This window comes from Athene noctua, chromosome 22 (genome assembly GCF_965140245.1).
Source record: "Athene noctua chromosome 22, bAthNoc1.hap1.1, whole genome shotgun sequence".
In the NCBI taxonomy this organism is placed as follows: domain Eukaryota; kingdom Metazoa; phylum Chordata; class Aves; order Strigiformes; family Strigidae; genus Athene; species Athene noctua.
The window spans coordinates 4,866,927-4,886,680 of record NC_134058.1 but is presented as its reverse complement, the minus strand read 5'-3'; the positions used below and the strand labels follow the sequence as shown (position 1 = coordinate 4,886,680).

At 45.8% G+C, this 19,754-nt stretch overlaps 2 protein-coding genes across 5 annotated transcripts in view; both read right to left on the bottom strand.

Annotated features, from left to right (window-relative positions):
• Nucleotides 1–2,718: 2,718 nt before the first annotated feature.
• Nucleotides 2,719–3,441, bottom strand: LOC141969398 (forkhead box protein L1-like). Its single transcript, XM_074925129.1, has one exon. It carries the CDS (start codon nucleotides 3,439–3,441, stop codon nucleotides 2,719–2,721), a length of 723 nt encoding a protein of 240 aa, XP_074781230.1.
• Nucleotides 3,442–5,667: 2,226 nt separating this feature from the next.
• TMEM201 (transmembrane protein 201) overlaps nucleotides 5,668–19,754 on the bottom strand; it is a 34,282-nt gene continuing 20,195 nt past the window's right edge. Inside the window, exons 7-12 of one of the 4 annotated variants that reach the window (XR_012635018.1) lie at nucleotides 14,731–14,948; nucleotides 12,193–12,264; nucleotides 11,035–11,325; nucleotides 10,423–10,554; nucleotides 9,717–9,968; nucleotides 5,668–7,629 (exon numbers count right to left, since the gene is read on the bottom strand). Coding sequence is in view for 1 of the 4 variants with exons in the window: in XM_074924878.1 (XP_074780979.1) it covers nucleotides 9,871–9,968; nucleotides 10,423–10,554; nucleotides 11,035–11,325; nucleotides 12,193–12,264; nucleotides 14,731–14,948 (811 nt within the window). In the remaining 3 variants the exon portion in view is untranslated. Of the gene's footprint in view, nucleotides 9,969–10,422; nucleotides 10,555–11,034; nucleotides 11,326–12,192; nucleotides 12,265–14,730; nucleotides 14,949–19,754 lie in introns of all 4 variants that reach the window. The other 3 variants (XR_012635019.1, XR_012635020.1, XM_074924878.1) reach the window with 3 other exon arrangements.

The window sequence follows — 19,754 nt, the reverse complement described above, 5'->3', positions numbered from 1 at the left end:
CAACACTCTTCCCCTCCCAAAGGAATGGGGATGAACTGAACACAACTCTTGGCAAAAACAAGGGAAATTAAAGACTAGGAAGGAGAACTGTAGGTGTCTGGCTTAAACTGAGCCTAGGGAAGGGGGAGGAAAGTAATTTCCCTAAGTGCATGATTATGTGGTGGTTTTTTTTCCCCCAGTACCTGAATCATTGACCAGAGTTATACTAACTGGTAATCAATTACGTAAAAATTCCCTGAGTCAAGACTGCTTTGCCTGCAACACCTGGCACTCAAGGCCACAGCACACCACAGGGAGACCTTCTCCCAAGAAAATCAGAAAATCCCATTCTTTGCGGGGATGGGGTGTGATGGAGCCAGTTAGTGCGGGTGCCTGTCCCAGTGGCACTACAGCTAAGGTCACAGACAAAACCCTGAGCAAGTCTACTCCAAGACTTAATTTCCTTCTACTTCTAGCTCTGGAGATCCATGTATGAAAGCACACACACACTGACCAAAAAGACATTTTCACTCTTGACGAGTTATCTACACAACAGAGTAGAAAGAAGATATTATCAGGGTCCGGGTCTACCATATGAACACTGGCTGCACCATATTCTCTGCAAGCAGGACAACACAATTAGTTTACACACAAGCAATTAGTTTAAGTGTAAAGACATAATGAGTCCTTGCATAAGCTAAAAGTCCATGCACAAGCATACAACAGGTTCACGAGTGAGGGCAAAGCTAGTTTATGCATGAGTGAAGACTTTTTTATTACCTGGGCAAACAAATAGTTAACACACGAGTGCACAGTAGATTTCACATGTGACTGTGGACATTTTCACTCTTTACACATTATCTGCGATGGCACAGGAGGAAGAAATATCAGAAGAAGAAATACTGGGTCTATTTGTACTAACAGCAGCTATACCATGCCCTGAAGGCAATTCTATTCAAACCAAAACGATTATCCAAGAAAACATCGATTTGTTCTTTGTGTGCACACCTCGATGCATTATTTTAGAATAAAATGGGAGTCCTTTAGAAGAAAACAGCTCTTTCAAGCTCCAAAGGGTAAGGCCTGTTTTAGAGAAAAGACCATTACCAGCTGAAACACCATCAGGTTCAATGAGCTGCATATGGTGCTTAGCTGATAAAACAACCTCCGAGAATCACAAAGAAAGTCAGACTTTCACAAACTCTTCCTATTTTCCTAATTTTGTGCATAGTGGAGTTAATGGCAGTGTAGAAATCAGACTTAAATACCCCAAATTTGGCAGCTGTCATTTCCCATACATGTATTGTTCACATATGCTCTAAACCACAGCAGGGACATAAAAACTGCCAAAACAGAACAGAACCATCTATCATTTAAAACATAAAATCCTAGAAGAATTTTTTTCAGCTACATACAGACTTACAACCAGCTTCCAAATGTGACAATTCTTATGTACCTGCATTCTACTTTGGGCACTGATTTTATAACCAAAGTTCAAATAGTTTTTCAAAGTAATGCAAGCGGCTCAGTGTTCAAGATTATTAGGAGCTATATGAAAAATGAGACTAAAAGAAAACAACAAGCGACTTGAAGAATCAAAAAACTGCAGCATCTTTAATAAGTTGACACCCTGAAGAACAACCATAAAGTTGCTGCCCCAGATAAATGTATTTCCAGCATTGTTCATACAGTACTGCTAGAATTAGAAGATGACATTTAGAAACACTTTGTAAGCATAAGAAAGTATAAAATACCAACTATAAAACTGGATTTAAGTTGCACCGTCTTTCAAGGATCATCAAGAAAGCGTCAGAATAGTTTAACTACTTTCTGAAGCCCCAACACTTAGGAAGTACTATTTGTTAAACCAGCCATAAAATAACATGTAAGTGCTGCTCTTCATGTCACAGTATTTGAACTCCTCTCTCCCTTAAACACAGTTCTTCTTAGAAGCATATTTTATCTCTGAACCCTTATTTTGAGGGAAAAGCATAGAAACTACTCCCTCCAAAAGGGGAGAAGACCCTTACATTGTAATTATAGCATCATTTATAAAAAACACATTAACCGTGAATGTATGTAAACATATATAACAACCAACCACATAAAATAACCCTTTGCTGTATGAAAAATCCCATACAGATTCACTTTAAACACAAAACCACAAGATTCCCAGCGTTACTCCACAGATCTTTGGGTTTTGTGTTTTGTTATTGGGGTTTTTTTCCCCCAAAACCGAAAAAATATATATATTGCTTTTTCACAAATCTGTAAAGCTCCAAAACGAGTTTAAGGACACTTGAAAACATAATTTCCCTGCATGAAGGAGGTTTCACTTTTACGAGGAACAGAGCATCTTCGTGACTCCTGGTGTACTTTCCGATTTGAGACCGATCATCTCGCTCACGTCCTGCTCCCCCCCGCCAGCCTTGCCTGAAGGTTCAAACAACAAAACCGTGACCCCCCCGCTCCCCGCGGTCCCCAAATCCGAAGAGGGAGCAGGACAGAGGCCCCCTCGCACTCCTCACAGCGCGGAGGAACCATCCCAGTCACGGCAACAGGAACTTTTCGGGCCGCTTCCAACAGCGTTTTTAAGTCGCTTCCTCGGAAATTCCGTGGAGACGCCAAAGCCCCCCCCGAAAGCTTCCCCCCCCCCCCGAAACCCTCCGCAATCACCCGACTGAAGCTCCGCCAGCAGCAGCGCGCCCGCCCCCCGGCAGCGCATCTCTGGAGGGGGCTTCACTGGAAGGGGGGCGGCAGCGGGGTCCCCAGGTCGCGGGTTACCCCAAGATCCAGCCCGGCCGGGCACGGAGCCCCCCTCGCCCCGGGCAGCGGCCAGACGGGCGGCCCCAGCAGCGCGGGCGGGCTCCAGGCGGGCAGTTCGGGGCAGCGGCAGCCCCGGGGGGGCAGCGCCAGCGCCAGGCACGGGCCGTGCGGGCAACCGGCGGGCAGCGGCGGCGGCCAGGGCGCGGCGGGCCGGGGGGGAGCCGGCGGCGGCGGGGGCGGCGTGGCGGTCGGGGGGGGTCGCGGTCGTCGTCGTCGCCGCCGGTAGTCCCCCCCCGGGAACATGTCCTGGAAGGCGGGATCCAGCGCCCAGTCGCCGCCGCGGCGGGGGGAGGCGGCGGTGGCGGTGCCGCGGCGGGGCAGGCGGCGGAAGCAGGGGTTGAGGCTGAGGTTGTGGCGGACGCTGTTCTGCCACCCCTTGGGGCCGCCGCGGAAGTAGGGGAAGCGCCCCGCGATGTACGCGTAGATACCGCGCAGGGGCAGGCGCTGCTCGGGGCTGGCGCGGATGGCCATGGCGATCAGCGCCACGTAGGAGTAGGGCGGCTTCTGCAGCGCCTCTGCCGCCACCGGCATCGCGTCCCCCGCCGCCACCGTGTCCCCCGACACCGGGATGTCCCCCGACACCGGGATGTCCCCCGCCGCCGCCATCAGCCGCTCTCCAGGGCCCGGCTCCCCCATGGCCCCGCTGCTGCCCCTCTAAACCCTCTCCCCATGCCCCCCGCCCCTCTAAATCCTCTCTCCCCCCCCGCCCCTCTGACCCCTCTCACACCCCCCCCGCCCCTCGGTCAGGCCGTTTGGGGTCACAGGCAGGTCAGGACGGCGCTTTGGCTTCGCAAACCCAAATATACCGAGGGGGGCTGGGTGTTAAAAGCAAAGGCCGCTCCCGCCCAGCCCGAGGGGGGCGGGGGACACACACACTGCTGGGGGGGTCGGGCTGCTGCGGGGGGAGCTGGGGGCAGGGGCTGAACGGCCGCGGCGGGCGCGTCCCCGGCCAAGGGCAGGGGTGAGGGGAAGCACTTGCAGTAAAACCAGCCCAATAAACTCGAGCCTTACCGTTTGGGGTGAGGTGAGGTGCCGAGCTGCGCACCTACAACACTTACAGATCCAAAGGCAGCTCTGCACCACAGCCCCCCCGGGCGGGCCCGCCCGCACCCACCGCTGGAGCCCCAAGGGGAGGGGGAGCCCGGCCCAGCCTGGCAGGTACCGGGGGGGGGCGGCTGGGAGCAGAGCTCTGGGCCCCAGCGAGCTTGATTTTCTCAGTGTCACCTTCGTGCAAGCACTACGATCCACCAAACGCCTCCAAATACATCTGTATGTAAGGAGTGATTAGTGGGATGAGGCCAGTAATTTAATTAAAACACACGTCTTCCTCGAAAAGTGTTTCTTTGATCACCCTTAATTAATTAAAAAAAAAAAAAGAATAACACACCAACAATCCTTAAATAAAAAAATCATGACTCACTAACCTGGAAGGAATCAGTTCCATTTTTCCAAAAGTTGTACAGAGCTAAGAAACGGAAGGAAAACATTGATGACTATCAGGCTGTTTACTCTCACTCTACAAAAACTACCAACAGCAGCTTGATAGCGGTGGATCAAACAATTCTCTCGTGTCTCATTTAAAAAATGCTGCATAGGTCTTTGAATAGAAAACTTCCCCTGGGCTAGATGGAAATATTTAAATTATTAATTTAAATTATGATGAAACATCCCTCCTGCCAGCAGCAGAGAAGGAAGCTCTTTGATGGAGCACAGGAAGACTCACCTGTATGACCACAGGTTAGTTCTTTTTCTGCTAGCCCTGTGTAATGGTAAAGAAACTAAACACACCACCACTGCTGAAAATAAAAACAGACTGCAGAACCAAACACTGAAAAGAAGAGGGGGAGAAAGGAAGAGTGTGAGAAGTGCATCCCCTCTTGCATAGCAATACACGGAAATTCTCCAGTTAAAGACATTGCCAGGTCTTAAAAGACAGCAGCAGCACATTTTAACAAAACAAAACATGAGTCACAGAAGTATAAATGGAGGAAAACTTCAGCCTTTGAAGCTTGTGGTTAGAAAGCCTATGTCTAAAAGCTTATTCTACCTGTCTCTTTATTTATATTACAAAACAAAACCATAAAGACTATAAAATAACCCATAAAAGCAAAACCTTGGAAAGACACTCAGCCCCTATCTCACAGAGGAAAAAAAAAAAAATCCCCCAAAAGTGCCAAATTAACCCAAATCATAAGGTGTGCATATAACTGAAGGACTCTGTGTATCATGGGACAAATTCATGGGCTTCACTGAGCATCCCTTACCCATGCTCAGTCCTCACCCATATAAATAACCCTCCTGGCTTTCTTGCTGACACATGCACGTTTGGAAGATGCCTGGATCAAGACCAAAGCACCTGCATTCAGGACCTCCCTTACACCCTTCCTCCCCACCTACCAAAGTACTGGAAATCCAGACAAAACAAAATAGTGCGGGTGTTACCATGCGAGCCTCCAGTCACCCCGAGGTCAGGGTTCTGAGGAGAGGTACAGAAATGACAGTCCCCACCTTGGGAGTTCAAGACAGCAGGGTCCCTACGGGGGTGCAGCTGCACCCGAGGAGAAGTTCAGAACATCAGTTAATAGCAGGAGGTGACTGCCCTTTTAACTGATGGAACGCCTTCAAAGCATTAACAATGTACTTTCCCCCTTCCACTTCCATTCAAATCATGGTCGTGAGCTTCTCCTTGCTTCAGGGAAGCTCACAAAGCTTTGTGCTTTCTCTTAGTTCTTTGCTAGCTTTAAAAGAGCAAAGAGATCAAAGTTCATTTGACCAGACACACACACACACACACAAGCAGAAATGCTGTTTCCCTTTCCCCAAAAAATATTCAGCTCCCCAAGAAACAGATTCACACTAAGGTGAAAACTTAACTGTTTTTATTTTTTAAAGAAAAATATTCCTCTTTAAACACAAAGCATGAACTAAAAACCTCTGAGGAACAACTTCTCCTCTCTTGGAGCGCATTTAACTAAACTGTACAGTGTTAGAGCTCCCCAAACACGTATACACACAAGACATACAGTATTTCTTTCACAGGAAATAAGGATTAGGACTCAAAATTGCCCTCCTCACCCTCTCTAGATACCCATTCCATCCAAAGGTACTCTGTCCCTTACTCCCACCACAGGACACAGTGATGATCATTTCTGGATGCAACGTACATTTAATTAAAAAAGAAGGATTGGCCAAATTGGCCCTTTCTAGCCTTCTAACAAATGTCTGTGAGAGAGGTTAAGACCATAGTTATTTCCAGGAATGGTGCTTGGAAGAGAAAATATAGCAGCATCCACAGGTAACACAAGCCGTTGATTCCAGCTGCCCTGTTTTAAGCAACCCAGTCAGCTCAGCAGTGTTTTACAGATGTTCCCATCACCCAAGAAGAGGGAGGAAGAATAAAACATTCACAGGCCAAATTTGTTGCTTGAGCAGACGGCCTAAAATTCAGTGAATCTGGCCTACATATGCCAGTAATGAGGGGTTTTTTTCACATTGCCACAGTGACCAATTTCATGCCTAAGATTTTTTGTAAAAAGATACGACGACCTTCAGTAATCAGTAACTCGTTCTACCAACTCTCTCTATCCCATCAAATAGATATGTACATAATATTTGTCACATCTGCCAAACTACACAGACTGGGGAACTGGAACCAAATTCTAGAATCCAAATTCTTCCCAAATCGGAACACAAAATCATCAAAGTCTCTGCAAGGTCTCAGAACATGCTTAACAAGCCCACATCCAAAGAAAAAGTACCTAGGCATTTTCAAGGGAAGGTAGGTGATGGAAAAGGTCTGGAAATGGAGCTCATTTATATCCCACCACCATTAACTGTTGGTATTACTAAGTAATGCTCAAATCTTTATCAGATGGTTTTGTAAAGATCTTTTCCATTCCATACACGCCAACAGTTTTTACAGTAGGAAAAATGTTAGAAAAATAAAATCTCACCCCTGAACAACACTGTATGAAGATCAACATCATCAGTCACAAAGATTTTCACAGGGGGACCAGATAATCTTTTGTTTCCTCCAAACCAGCTTCATATAGAAAACATCAGCAAGATAGACACAGTATCTAAGAGCTAGATTAAGGCCAACAATATAAAGACAAACATGGGCTCAGATTTTTTGAAATGAAGGAACTCTCCAAATGATTTTATACACAGGCATGCACACCCCCACACGCACATACACACGTATGGTCGTGTGTACTATTCAAGCAAAGGCTTCACAACCGTGAAAGCACCACTGGAGAGTGTTCTAGCACCAGAATGAAAAAGTTGGTTGTCTTCCCTCTTCAACAATAAAATCCAAAGTCTTTATATTGCTTTGGACAAGGTCACCAAATACCCTTCCAAGAACAGTTTCAGTGAGCAGATTCAGAAGTGCAGTGACAGGTTAAGGTGTTCCTGTTCTGGAATACAGGCAAGAAGAGGTGTGTTGAGAGGCTGCAGCTCCTTGGTTGCTGGAAAGGAGGAGAAAATTTGTATTGCAATCTGGTAGAGACAGAGACCAACTTGGACTCCAGCTGAGCAAGATGGTAAAACTTAGCACAGACTGGGAGGTGAAAGTGGAAAGTTTGCATACATGAAGTCACAGTGCACATCTGTTGGCATAATATAGACAAGCAACCGCAGAGTATTCTCTGGCAGGCTTGTCTCTGCATAGGAGGCCCCTGGGTATGCTGGAGGTCAGGACAAGGATCCACAACAAATGGGATGTCACACACTGCACCAGGACATCATCAAACAGCAGAGGTCTAAATAGAAGCTTGTAAGTTGGCCTGCTAGCTTCTTGCCTATACACATGCTTGAGCAAGACTGCAGAAGTCAATAAAGGAGACAAAAATCTCTTTAACAGCGAGGTTATGGGTCCGGTTCAGCTACAAGTAACAATTTGTGCGAGTTACAAAAGAAATAATCATCAACGTGCAGCACATCTTTCTGCTGCGGGTCTCTACCCAGAATCTAGGCCTTTGTGGAGGAGGTGCTGGCTGTGCAGCCCTTTACTAACGCTCCAGAGAGGCTGAGAGAAGATGCAGTCAGGAGTGACGTCTCTGCAGCCTCTCAGATCGGCACGTGTGGGCAGAGGTCTGTCCTCTGCCTCTGAGATGCAGAGTAGGCAAGGAGCAGACCTCACTACAAGGGAGGATGGGGAGCAGTGGCGGGAAGTGGGCTGCTAAAACAATGCAGGAAGAAATGGAAGAGACAAAGAGAGACTTGATTTTTCAGTGCTTGAATCACCAGCAGTAAAGCCCCATTTAATCCGTCAGCATGCTGATTAGAGTTTGGCTGTCACTCACGTGATGGACCAAGTGAGGCTGTGGTAGGAACTCCATTAAAACATGCAAGAAAAAACAAAATGAAGTGAAAGGAAAGGTGATCACCACTCTGAGGTGTGAATTTCAGGTTCAGAGCAGGGAATTATCAGCAGAGATATGCTTTGTGTCTGTACACATGCAAGAGTACAATAGAGGGAGCAGCATCAGAACTGAAAGGGAAGAAAAGACAGAGTAAGCATAACACTCTAATTCGAGATGGATACAGGCCAATGGGATGAGGGAGAGGAAAAAGTCTGAGGTAAAGGAGCCCAAAGGGAGAGACAATAGAAAAACTCTAACAGAGTCAGCCCTGCTTCAGGAAATACACAGCTAATGTCAGTTGGTTCTCTTCACCGGGTATCCTTGACACGTTGGTAAATCTTATCTCTGTACTTGGGATTTAAGAATCAACATATAAAGACCAAGATTTTTTTTTTCCCCAAGATGTACTAAATGATTTTGCATATTCAGCACAAGACTCTAAATGGCCCCTGAATTCTAAGCAATGCTGAAGACTCACGCAAAAGTGGAAGTGCCCAAATTATAACGTGATTTTGAAAATCAAGAACTACTTCCATTGGGTTAGAAAAGAAGGAACTATCCAGAAGGCTGAATTGTCTAGAAGCAGGTTTGGCATCTCTCACTGAGAGCACCTTGGCATTTAACTAAGAAACACCTTAAATGGTTACTTAGCAAGTCCCAACACCAAACTGAGGTGTCAGGTTTCTGCAGAAATGTGTACAGTCAGACAGCTCCTCACTTACCTCCTAACAGAACAGATTTGTGCCTTTTACTGCAAGAATAAGCTATGCCACTCTCTGCTTCAGTGAAAACACCAGCAGTCAGAGTTGTCAGCTGAAGCCCTTTGACTATGGTGCAAAATACACAGAGATCCTTTCTTATTATGGGATTAATTGTAACAGAATTAATGCCTCCTGGGTAAAGCAAAGCGCAGGCTTCCTCTTTCTAAAGCAAACCACAAAAAGATGTCTGTCTGGGGTTTGTGCATACCTACAGCAACAGTGCTGGGTGGCACAGACAGCAGTTTCGGAGAACCAGCAAGACCAGAATGGCAACTGGTGAAAGTGGCCTCAGGGCACAGCCTGGGTGGAAGCACGTGGACATATAAGATGCAAGAATATGACAGAGCAGCCAAGGTCACCCATGTGCTTAGACAAGCTTAAGGCAACTAAAGAAAATTCACTGATAATTTAGAGGAGAGTGCCAAAAGGAAGAGAGAAGAGGAACTACTGGGCAAAGAGGTTGGGAATGCTCTAACAGTGACCAAAGCCCAGCATCAGCTACTAAGCCATCCCTCTTCTACAGCTCATTTGTTCTAATTCTCCTCATTTTACCAGCACCATCAGCATGAGGTTAATACGTCAGCGAGAAGAGCAGGGGATTGATTCCTAAAAACATAGCTTAAGCATTTTCAGGCTTGTGTCTCAGGTCAGTTCCTTTGAAAGAAAGAGCATGGGCCATTTGACTGGCCTCCTGCTTTGAACTGGAGCTTTCTGGGAATTCTGCCTACCACCTCCAAGGACAATCCTGCAATACATTCTACCTGGAAGTGATGGCAGCAGCTACCTGGGTTCCTTGTCATGACAGTTGAGCATACAGTAGTTTTTTTTAAAAATAGCATGCACCAGTGGCACAGCCATTAGACATGAAGCCATGGTTGAATTCTTCTTGTCTCCTCAGAAGCAGGTGGAACCACAAAGAATGGAAGTGTTGGCACAAATCAGCGCAGGCTCCGGTAGACATAAGCTGATGTGAAGATAGCATTGAGAGTCAGACTCACAGCTAGCAGGCCTCGGAGAGCGGAGTTACCAAAATGACCTTGGTGGAAGAGGACAACACAAAGAAAAAAAAGGAAATAGTAGAAAGATATTAAAGAATTGATGAGATAAATAACAGTGAACATATGTCGTGCTCACTCTCTCTCTTTGACCAACATTTTCATCATAAACAGAAATTGCTGAAGCACTTTTCCTGTCAGAAAAGATTCCACTGCTCTCTTTGGTTCTATTTTCATCCCATCACTCTTCTCAACACCCGCATCCCCACCCCATTCTTTCTGTCTAGGTTTAGCACTCTGTCAGTATTCTTCAGTCAGCCCAAAGAAAAGGAATAGCCTTATTAAGGTCTTAGAATAGCAGGCAGAAGATCCATTTTGCTGCTTCTTATTTATTTGATCTCAAGATCAAATCACTACTACAGCAAAGGAAATACCTCAGTTACTCTCACAGAAATGCTCACAAGTACATGAAGCACTCACATGACTTGCACCTACCTCTCCAGCCTGCCAAATCTTCCCCTTTGGTAGTTGTGTCTACCACACAGGTAGATGAGTGTGATGAGCGATCCTCCTTTCTGATGGAATGATCACTGCAAATACTCCCTCCTTCCACACCAGATCTCCTATCTGCAAGGAGAAAAAGACATGAAAATTCAGAAAGCAAAAGAAGTTACCAGACTAAAGCTAGACATGAGCAATGAATAGTTGCCTGGTAAAAATCATGAAAGGATTGGGGATTGAAGCTGGAAACAAAAAGCAAACTTCACTGCTGTGCAGCAGAATTTGCCCACATGTTTGCTTTGTACACTGTCCATATCAGCATCACCACATCCATGGGTAAAGGATTTATCCAAACAAGGGTGAAGGCAGTGGCAGTAGTATCCCTGGGGCACCACTCAGTGAGGAAAGGACATCTATTTTGGCAGACAGAGGCTCTCCAAGTCAGCAGACTCTTAAGGGAGCTTTGGTAGCCTGCCAGTCAGCACCACCTGGGTTTTTCCTGAAGGCTTCCCATTATTGTGTGGCCTAGATGATGCACGGCTTTGCCTGAGCGCCAACTCCTTCCTACAAACGCACTCCCAGGAGCGCAGCAGGCTGCCAGCATACCATGCACTCCCCGCTCGCTGAGGTTCTTCTTTGGAAAGGAGGACAAGTCGGTGGCAAAGATGTTGCTGTCTGAGTGGGTGTGCTCCTCTGAGCTACTTGGGGTGAGCAGAGCCTCGTTCTGCGATGGGAAAAGCAGCAGCTTCTGTCCTTTCAGGTTCAGGCGGGCAGGGCTGATGAGAGGCCGGCGGTACCGCAAGGAACCTGAGCTGGAAGTCACAGAGCCAGCCACCGAGGGCGCTGGAGAGGGGATGCGGGAGGGAGCACAGCTGCCTGACAACAAGGAGAAGTGGTCTGAAATGCAAGCAGCCCCGAAGAGAAAATAATGAGATTATAATTCCAATACAATGGGCACAGTTTACTTTAACAATTCTACAAGAAAAGGGAGTTGCAAACGTCCAACATATCTTGTACTAAAATTCTTTACTCATCCAGTTCCCACACTGCAAAACATGGAGAAATCCCACATGCACTTCGGTACACTCAAAAATGACAAGACTAGTTGCAGGTTTATCAGGAGCCAGGTGATCTTGCTCTCTGCTCGGCTGTGCCCATTCAGGAAAGCCTGCATTACGCATGCTCTTTTGCAAGTAAGTTAACTGTTCTGGCATGTGCTTTAAAGGATGTTGGGAAAGCGTATCAGGATGTGAGGATGTCTGCACAATGGCATCAGTCCAGGCTGTGACTGCATTTCCAGCAGCAAACACGCAGCACAAACAGCCAAAGGATCCATTTGGGGTCAGGATGGCAACAGACAGGTCACCGAAGGACATGGAAGAAAAACGGCAGAGCAGACAGAACAGCCAAATCAGCAGTTCCTTGGGCTGGGAAAGTGAAAAAAAAGACCTGCCCAAGGAACAGTTCAAAATCTCCCATCAAAGCAATGTCAGCTCAGCTGTAAGAGCAGGGAAGGGATCCCTACTTTCGTCTCCCTGATTGCACTGTGAGCTCTTCCTGGGAGAAGAACATCCAACACAGACAGCACCTTATTTTAATGCAATCCCACTCCTAGTTGGAACTCTCTGCAGCATTTCTAACAGCTCAACTGACATTTTCACTGGATGCGAGCAGGGAAGAAAGAACTAAACTTGGATCACGTGTTTCAACCCACTCACTGCAAATCCTGCCAAGACACTTGCTCTGGAAGGCCTAGTGCATTACCTGATGTAGGAGATTCCTTGGAATGAGATGACTGGGAGGCTGGTCGACTTCCGCTGAACAAGTAGCCAGAATCTAAAAAGCAAAAATGAAACAGTTTGAACCCAGCTGGCTCAGATACTGGAGGTCTGTCCTTCAGAAACGTAGCTGCATCACCTTGTTAGCCACCTCAGAAGGGGATGATGGGCGGTAAATGCAGGCAGGAAAAATGTCCCTGCTTTCCTAGGTAGGCTATATGCCAACATCAAAATAACCCACTTTCCCCAGCTGCAGCAGAACAGATCTGTCCAGCAGGCTCCAAAACCAAAATAAGATATCCTCCCCCAAAATATGTGAAATGAAAAGAATCTAAATTTCTTTAGTGTCCCCTCCTTCCCTAGCCTATACTGGGTCCAGAAGGCTCTGCAGGTTCAGAACACCACTGCTGCTCTGATCTGCTGTTAAGAGCTTGGGATACCTGACACAGCCCACCAGGACCTTCATCCTGCTCTGAGCTGCCCTTTTTCTTCAAAGGACAGTGAAAGCTGCTGCTTCAGCAAAGACTCTGGGAGAAGCTATGAAAAGGCAAAAGGAAAAAAAAAGAGCTAAGCTTGCAGGGAGACTTACAGGTCAAATGACACTTGGAAGGATCCTGCCCAATACTGCAGAGTCCTGTTCAATGGGCACCATTCTGGGAGTTTTCAGTTTCAAGGCCACACCTCTTCTAAGAAACCCCTTCCTCTGATTTCAAATAATCGGAGAATACCTCTAGCTTTTAAAACACACAAAACAACCCTGCTGGTTCATTACTGTGTGCAAGTGCTCCTCTCCAGTATCAAGTTAAAAGACGAGTGCTTGTGAGCAGTGGATTTGCCAATTGTCTGACTGCCAGCAGAAAACAAGACCTGGAGGCCACAGCCAGACTGGCTACGGTGTATCTACCTGCTGCCTTACGCCTCTGTGCCAATGGACTCTGTCACTGCAGAATAATTTATCTAACCTGCATGGGAGCAGATAACAAAAACATGTGCAATTTAGTTGCTCTGAAGGTAGCAACAGAAGGATGGGGCAACTTCCACAGGTGGTACCTTCTTCACCTGCTCCCTAGCAATGCTGCAAGATGACTTCTGAATACATCAGGTTCAGATTATCTACCCTGTGACTTTATCACAGTCTGGCTTTGAAAGGAAGAAGGTGAAGATATGGTCATATCCTTTTCTCAAGAAAAGGGCCTTAAGGGTAGCTCAGAGGGCGAGATGAATTCCTTATCTAGCTGTCAGGCACAGTAGCTATAATAATAATGAGGCAGGGAAAAAGACCCAAACAACAGCAAAACAATGAAAAGTACTGAAGTCAGGAAAAAAAGAAGTGCTACAAATGAAACCTCAAATCTAAAATAATTTATTTTTCTTAGGCACTTGATTTACATAATTATAGGCGAACAGCTTTGGAAGTTGACAACCTTCCTGTTTGTGAAAAATATTCATCCCCGACAGCATGCTCTCTGCAGTCTGTCTGGATTTGCACCTTGGCAAAGCACAGCGCAGACCTCACCGGGGTGGTTTAGCAGCAGGGGGAATCCCAGCCATCTGGGGTGTCTGCACCTGCCCTTCCAGCAGCACTTGGGTAACTGGAGAGGTGAGGTTGTGCCAAAAGCTGCCATGCTGCTGGAAGGCTGGCAGGGCTGGGCTTTCTCTTGCTCTTAGTGCAGCTGGCAAAACGGCTGCCAGTGCAAGCTAGAGAAATGTCGAATGAACTCAAAATCCCTGCAAGAGTCCTCTCTCTACTGCAGTGTTATCCTAGAAACTGCCACATTTTGGCCTCTGAGCTTCTGGTAACCAGTGAGTGACATGGAAAAGCTTAGCTTTCCTTGGATGGAGAATAGCATTTGATGCTATTTCCCATCTGTTAGTTCCAAGTACAGGAAAACTCAGGGCTTACTGAGTTACTGGGAGAGAGACTTTCTTTAGGCCTATAAATCTTCCCTAGGTTGCACAGAGCCCTTAAAACCAAAAGGAAATGGGGTCTTTAAAGCAGCTTTGATAGTTGTGCTGATGGAGATCAAATCCAGACTTAGGGGAGAGCCTGCCTTCAGCTCTGCTCCCTTTGGCTGTAGCGAGAAAATCAAACAACACAAAGCAGCTCGAAGGAAAGGAGCGATGGCTCTTGCTGGATCAGTTATCCTTGTGCTCCAAATCACTTCCAAGAGCTGCTCTTTCCATTCCCATGTCTAACTGCTCCTTCTGTCTCTCTCCCACACATCACCTTGTAGCTTGTGCCATACTGCCACGAACGCCTGGAGAAGCCTCTGGATTTCAGTAACCCCACAGCAGGCAAGCACTGAGAGAGATCTTCTGTTTCACCAAGATGGCAGCGGTACGCTGTGTAGCTTCTGAATGCCAAAACCCAAATTACTAATGCTGGATACTCCTCTGGGTCACAGGAGCAGCAAACCCTAAAGAGGACTGTAACACGTGGATACCTCACGGCCCGTTTCCTTCTGCAGCACTGTACCACTTCATTGTCATTTCCACCGGGGCAGAAAGTTCCTTGCACGCTTACCTGCTCTGGCCAAGGAGGGGATGGTACCCAGCGAGAGTGCCCTGTTGAGACGACCAGGAAGAGAGGAAGAAGAAGTTCTGCGTGGGGATCCGAAGAGCTGTTGGTTTGTCAGCTGGAGAATACTGGGTGGTGTTGGGACAAAGAGAGATGTAGCAGAGGAAGGGAAGCCAGTCCCAGTGCCGCTGGGAAAGAGAGTAATCGAATCCCCAGAAAGGTACCTGCAAATGACACGCAGGCATTTAGCAGTGAGTACATTCCAGTAACTCCCTCTCTCAGTTGTACTTCTTGCATGAAACATGTGCTTTGTTATCGGGTTCGTACTAATTTTTCAGTGCAGGAGTGCAAGACGTTACCAGGTTTGTACTAATTTTTCAGTGCAGGAGTGCAAGATGCAGAATGCTTAACCAGAATGTTACTACACCTTTGAAACTGGGGAAGGAAGAACTGCTCACACTTACTGAAATCATTGTGTGCCAACCTGTCCCACAGTACGGTGTGGAAAAAAATGGGGGAACAGTTTAGGAACTCAGGTGCAAACAGGTCTAGTACCTTAGTTCTCTCCCTGGATGAGAAAATTACCCAGAGACCACTAGAATGCTTTATAAAGTCCAGATACACACAGGACCAACAATAGAGTACACCTTATGTTTGTTATGTGCACATGCCAACAACATGGTTAGAAATGTTGTGACTGTGGGAAGCATTATCTACTAGTCTTTTTGTCTTTAGAAACCAGAATCAACATTTTACCTTTGATGTCAGTATAGAGAAAAACATTTTACCAGTACCTTGATAAATATTTAGGCACAAGAGCTCTGTTTTAAAACTAACATTCAAACCTCTTTAATACATTTGCCTTTATTATACTTCTGTGAGGTAATGAAGACTCACTACCCTCATTTTACAGATGGGAAAGAGAAGCAAAAAGCAGCTTAGTGCCTCATTGAGAGTCACATAAAAATCCTGTGGTAGTACAGAGACACAAACCTGGGTTTTCCAATCCTAAATTGAGGCCTAAACCATTACATTGTCCTTTCTCTGCATATCGTAATTAGCCACAGATATGCACTAGCAGAGCCCTTCCGAGGGAACTGTGCTCCTGTAGCATACACTCTGGGAAGTGTCTTGCTGCTAGTGTGTAAAAAAAAAAAATAAAATCTCTATTACAGTGCCTGGAAAAAATTTCAATTGGCAATAATAATGGCAGTTATATTTCTAGGCCTGTGAGTTGTTTTCGATGGGTTCTTTCCAAGGGAAAGGGGGGAGCTGTAGAACGACGTGTCCAACTTGAGAACACCAGACCAGAGATAACAGACAAAACATACTGAGGGTATCTGTACCAGTTAGCTTGTTTTTTATGTACTACAGACGTAAACTAACTTCTATTCCACTGGTAAAATAACTGTATAAGAGGACTTTGTATTTTAAACAGTTTTTGCAGCTAGCACTGCCACAGTACTTCACACTCAATTACTCTGCACAAATAAACTATGCAATTAATTTCTGATACCCCCATTTCATCACCTGTCTTTGCAGTGGTTTAAAATTTAAAAATCAACCTAAGCTGAACAATCTGCCAAAAATTTACTCCTATTTTTACCTTCTTTCTATTCCTCCTTGCAATCACACATCTTAGTCTATGTGTATAGTTTAGTTGACTACATGGCATCAGAAATGAGGAGTCAGTTTGAGAGTCTCACTTATGTCTTCATACCATCAAAATAGGCATTCTAAGAAGGTTTAAATTTTGAAATTATAAGAATCTTGTATTATTTTTAACAATTGAATACACCAAAGAAAGTCTAGAATATGTATGAGATCTCTCAGGGATCTCCTGTAAGATTTTTGTTTAGTCAGAAACAGGTAATATTCTTGTTAAATAAGTCATGATGAAGTACTAACAAAGGTTGAAGTGTCTATATTTTAAAATGGAGATATCAGACTTTTCAGCATATAACCAAGCTGCAACATTTGGAGACTTAATCTCACTTCTGATGAAAATAGAGACAGATGAGAGCAGCGACATGGCTTTTCTTCTGTCAGAGGAAAGCCAGGAGTAAATTAGAGTGTGAAGGAACATATGTATCTCAGTCTTGTGCCGTGAGGTGATTTATGCACGTGCCATTCTCTCTTGGAGATTAAAGAGGTGATGCAGCAATATTATGCAGTGATAGCATGTCCAGAGGCAGCAGTCTAGAGTTAAGATTACAATTTAAAATATCTTATAAAACTACTTATCTGCTAGTACGAGGCAGACATCAACAATCCCGACCAGCTTAATCAGGCTGAACAACATCTGAGCCAACCAGCTTCCTGGTGCTTGTGAGCAGGACATGCCTTTAACAGTGGCAAGGAACTCGTCAGTCTTGCAGCAGAAACTGCCCAACCTCTTCAGGTTCCAGAGGACCTGGGAAGGGTGTCATGCTTCGCAAACGTGCAGAGTCCTTTAGTGCACACACATATACACATTTGCCCCACCACACATACAGATGTAAAGAGCGGATGTACATGTCCATCTCGGCTTTGTAAGAGAAAATGAATGGGAAAGGAAATTAAAAGTGCAGCTCAGGACTATGATATGAATCATATCAGAAAGAGCAATACCTACCACTCACTGTGCCATGTCTGTGAGGGGCCAAATCAGAGCATCACCTGTGAACAACACAGCTCTTTTCTCCTAACTGCACTTTTTATACCTTTGGGCTAAAGGATCCAACTTTACACAGCTCCGTGCTGTAGCGGAGAACAGCTTATTTGGCTTATTGGCTTTTGGCAGGCTTTCACTTAATGGGCTGGACGATATTACAATCATTTTTCACTCAAAACCACAATCTCTTTCCTGGGATCGTAACTTTTTTGGATCGGGCATCCACGGGCTCTGCTGCTCAACAGCCCCCTTCTCAACCTCACCAAGTTAGTGCGGTCAGATCCTCTGGGCAGCTGATCAATCTTGTCTTGCACCATCCAGAAAAGGAATTTTTCTGGGTAGCAAAGAAGAGCTGAAGAATTTTAAGCACAGCATATTAATGCTTTAGGATTGAGCGCTGACCAAAGAATAACTTAAATATTGATTTGCTCTGAACAGAGTAAATTCCTGCAGTATGTGCAAAATCCTGTTCCTTTTCTATGTTCTCTTCTCTTTAGTGTTTGCCACTCATGTCAGGAGGGCTAGATGCTGCTAAAAAGCAGGGGTGCTGTCATGGGAACATGCTTCATGCCTGAGAATGGTCAGCTGAACTAAAACTCTTTCAGAAGCAGATGAAAAGGTAAGGAGATCAAGAGGATCATAAAGCAGGAAGCAGCCACATCGTCAGCCTTGGAATGGAGACGTGGAGCTGTGTCTTTGCTCTCAGACTACTGCATTGCTCCAAGCCATTTGTGCACGTGATAACAGTGGGTCTGGTAACAGTGAAAAAAGTAACCCAAAAAGGAAGAGGGAGAAAAAAAAAAACCCCAAACGGGAAAGATTAAAAAAAAAAAGGCTCTGGAGTCAGTTTGTGGAAACAGTCAGGGCCCGGAAGCTGTTTATTTCAGAACGCGATATTGTGAACATCAAAAATTGAGTATCTTAATTAGCGTTTACAATGATCACAGCATTAATAGATAGTTGGGCACAACTCTGCTACACAGATACTTTAAAAATAAATAGAAGGTTAAAAAGAGTATTACATGGTATGGGACCGTACACTGTCCTGAAGAAACACCTCCTGCCAGCAGAGTCTCCCCTCCTCTGTCACAATATCCCCCTCTTATCCAAAGGCACCACCATATGTGTGTGCCTTTTTAATTCACATTTTAACCAGGGATGCTGCATCACCCCTGGGATAAAGAGACATGGAAGAGCATGGGTCAGGTCAGACTACAGGGCTGTAGATGGGCTCACTCCTACTATCAGATAATTCTGTACATGAAGGAAGAAGGTAAGATGCAGTCACAGTCAGGCAGCTTGCTGTACGTGCCCAGCTTCATCTGCCTGGAGGCAGCCAGGGAACCACGTGTCAGTCATCAGGTAAAATGTTTCCTCTGGACTTAAGGTCCCATCACAATTTAGCTATGAGTTATCCATGCCCAGCTGCACCATTTTCTCCTGGCAGCATGGGTGCTGCTGCCCAAGACAGCAGAAGTAACTCACTACTGCCTTACTACTGGCTGCGAGATAAGAATTTCTGTGAGCTGACATGCAGTTACATGTGTCTGGTCTGCTGCATCACAGAATCACAGAATCATCTAGGTTGGAAAAGACCTTGAAGATCATCTAGTCCAACCATCACCTCAGTCAGTGTCATAACCTGTGCCTCCAGTCAAGCTGACAGAATCAGAAGTAAAGAGCAATATGGTGAAAAAAAAAACACAGGCACAGGGAGAGGGGAGAATGATGCTGAAAAAGGGCACAGGTCTCAGACACATTCAGATTTTGATATGCAACTTAGATAGAAACTTCAGCTGCCAAGACTACGAATTGTCTTCTCCTACATGTTGCCCTGCTTTGGATGAAACAGGAGGGCTGAGTTAGAGCTCAAAATGCTCCAGCTGCCACGTCCTGCACTAATAGAGCACGGACAGATGTTTGGCATGAGCTTGGCTTTCCCTCCTAGCTGGTGGCACAAAGGTGGGGGGTGTGTGCATATGCACATCCCACATCTACAAAAATCCACTTGCTGGCATGACAAAAATCAGAGGACCCCCCCTGTGATAGCTTTGGTCCCAAATGAGGCTTTACAGGGGATGACTCAAGGTACACTTCAGGACTGAGTACTGCCCCTTTCACAGGAGAGCATCTGCTGTGGCTCAAAGAGGCCCCAAGTGTACTTGCAGGTGACAGCACCCCTGGAATCAGCTGGCAGGTTATACGTGACAGCACACAACTTCAACAGCATCTCTTTAAAAACCAAAGCAAATCCATACACCACAGCTCCCTGCTTTTATGAGTAGTCAGTCTGGAGCAATCATCTGGCTATTAATTATATTCATTTTTATAAGAGTATAAATAATTTGTCCACAATACACCAATACATACTTTCTAA

Excerpts from the sequence above, each read along its gene's own strand:
- LOC141969398 (XM_074925129.1), bottom strand. The coding sequence starts at position 3,441 with ATGGGGGAGCCGGGCCCTGGAGAGCGGCTGATGGCGGCGGCGGGGGAC.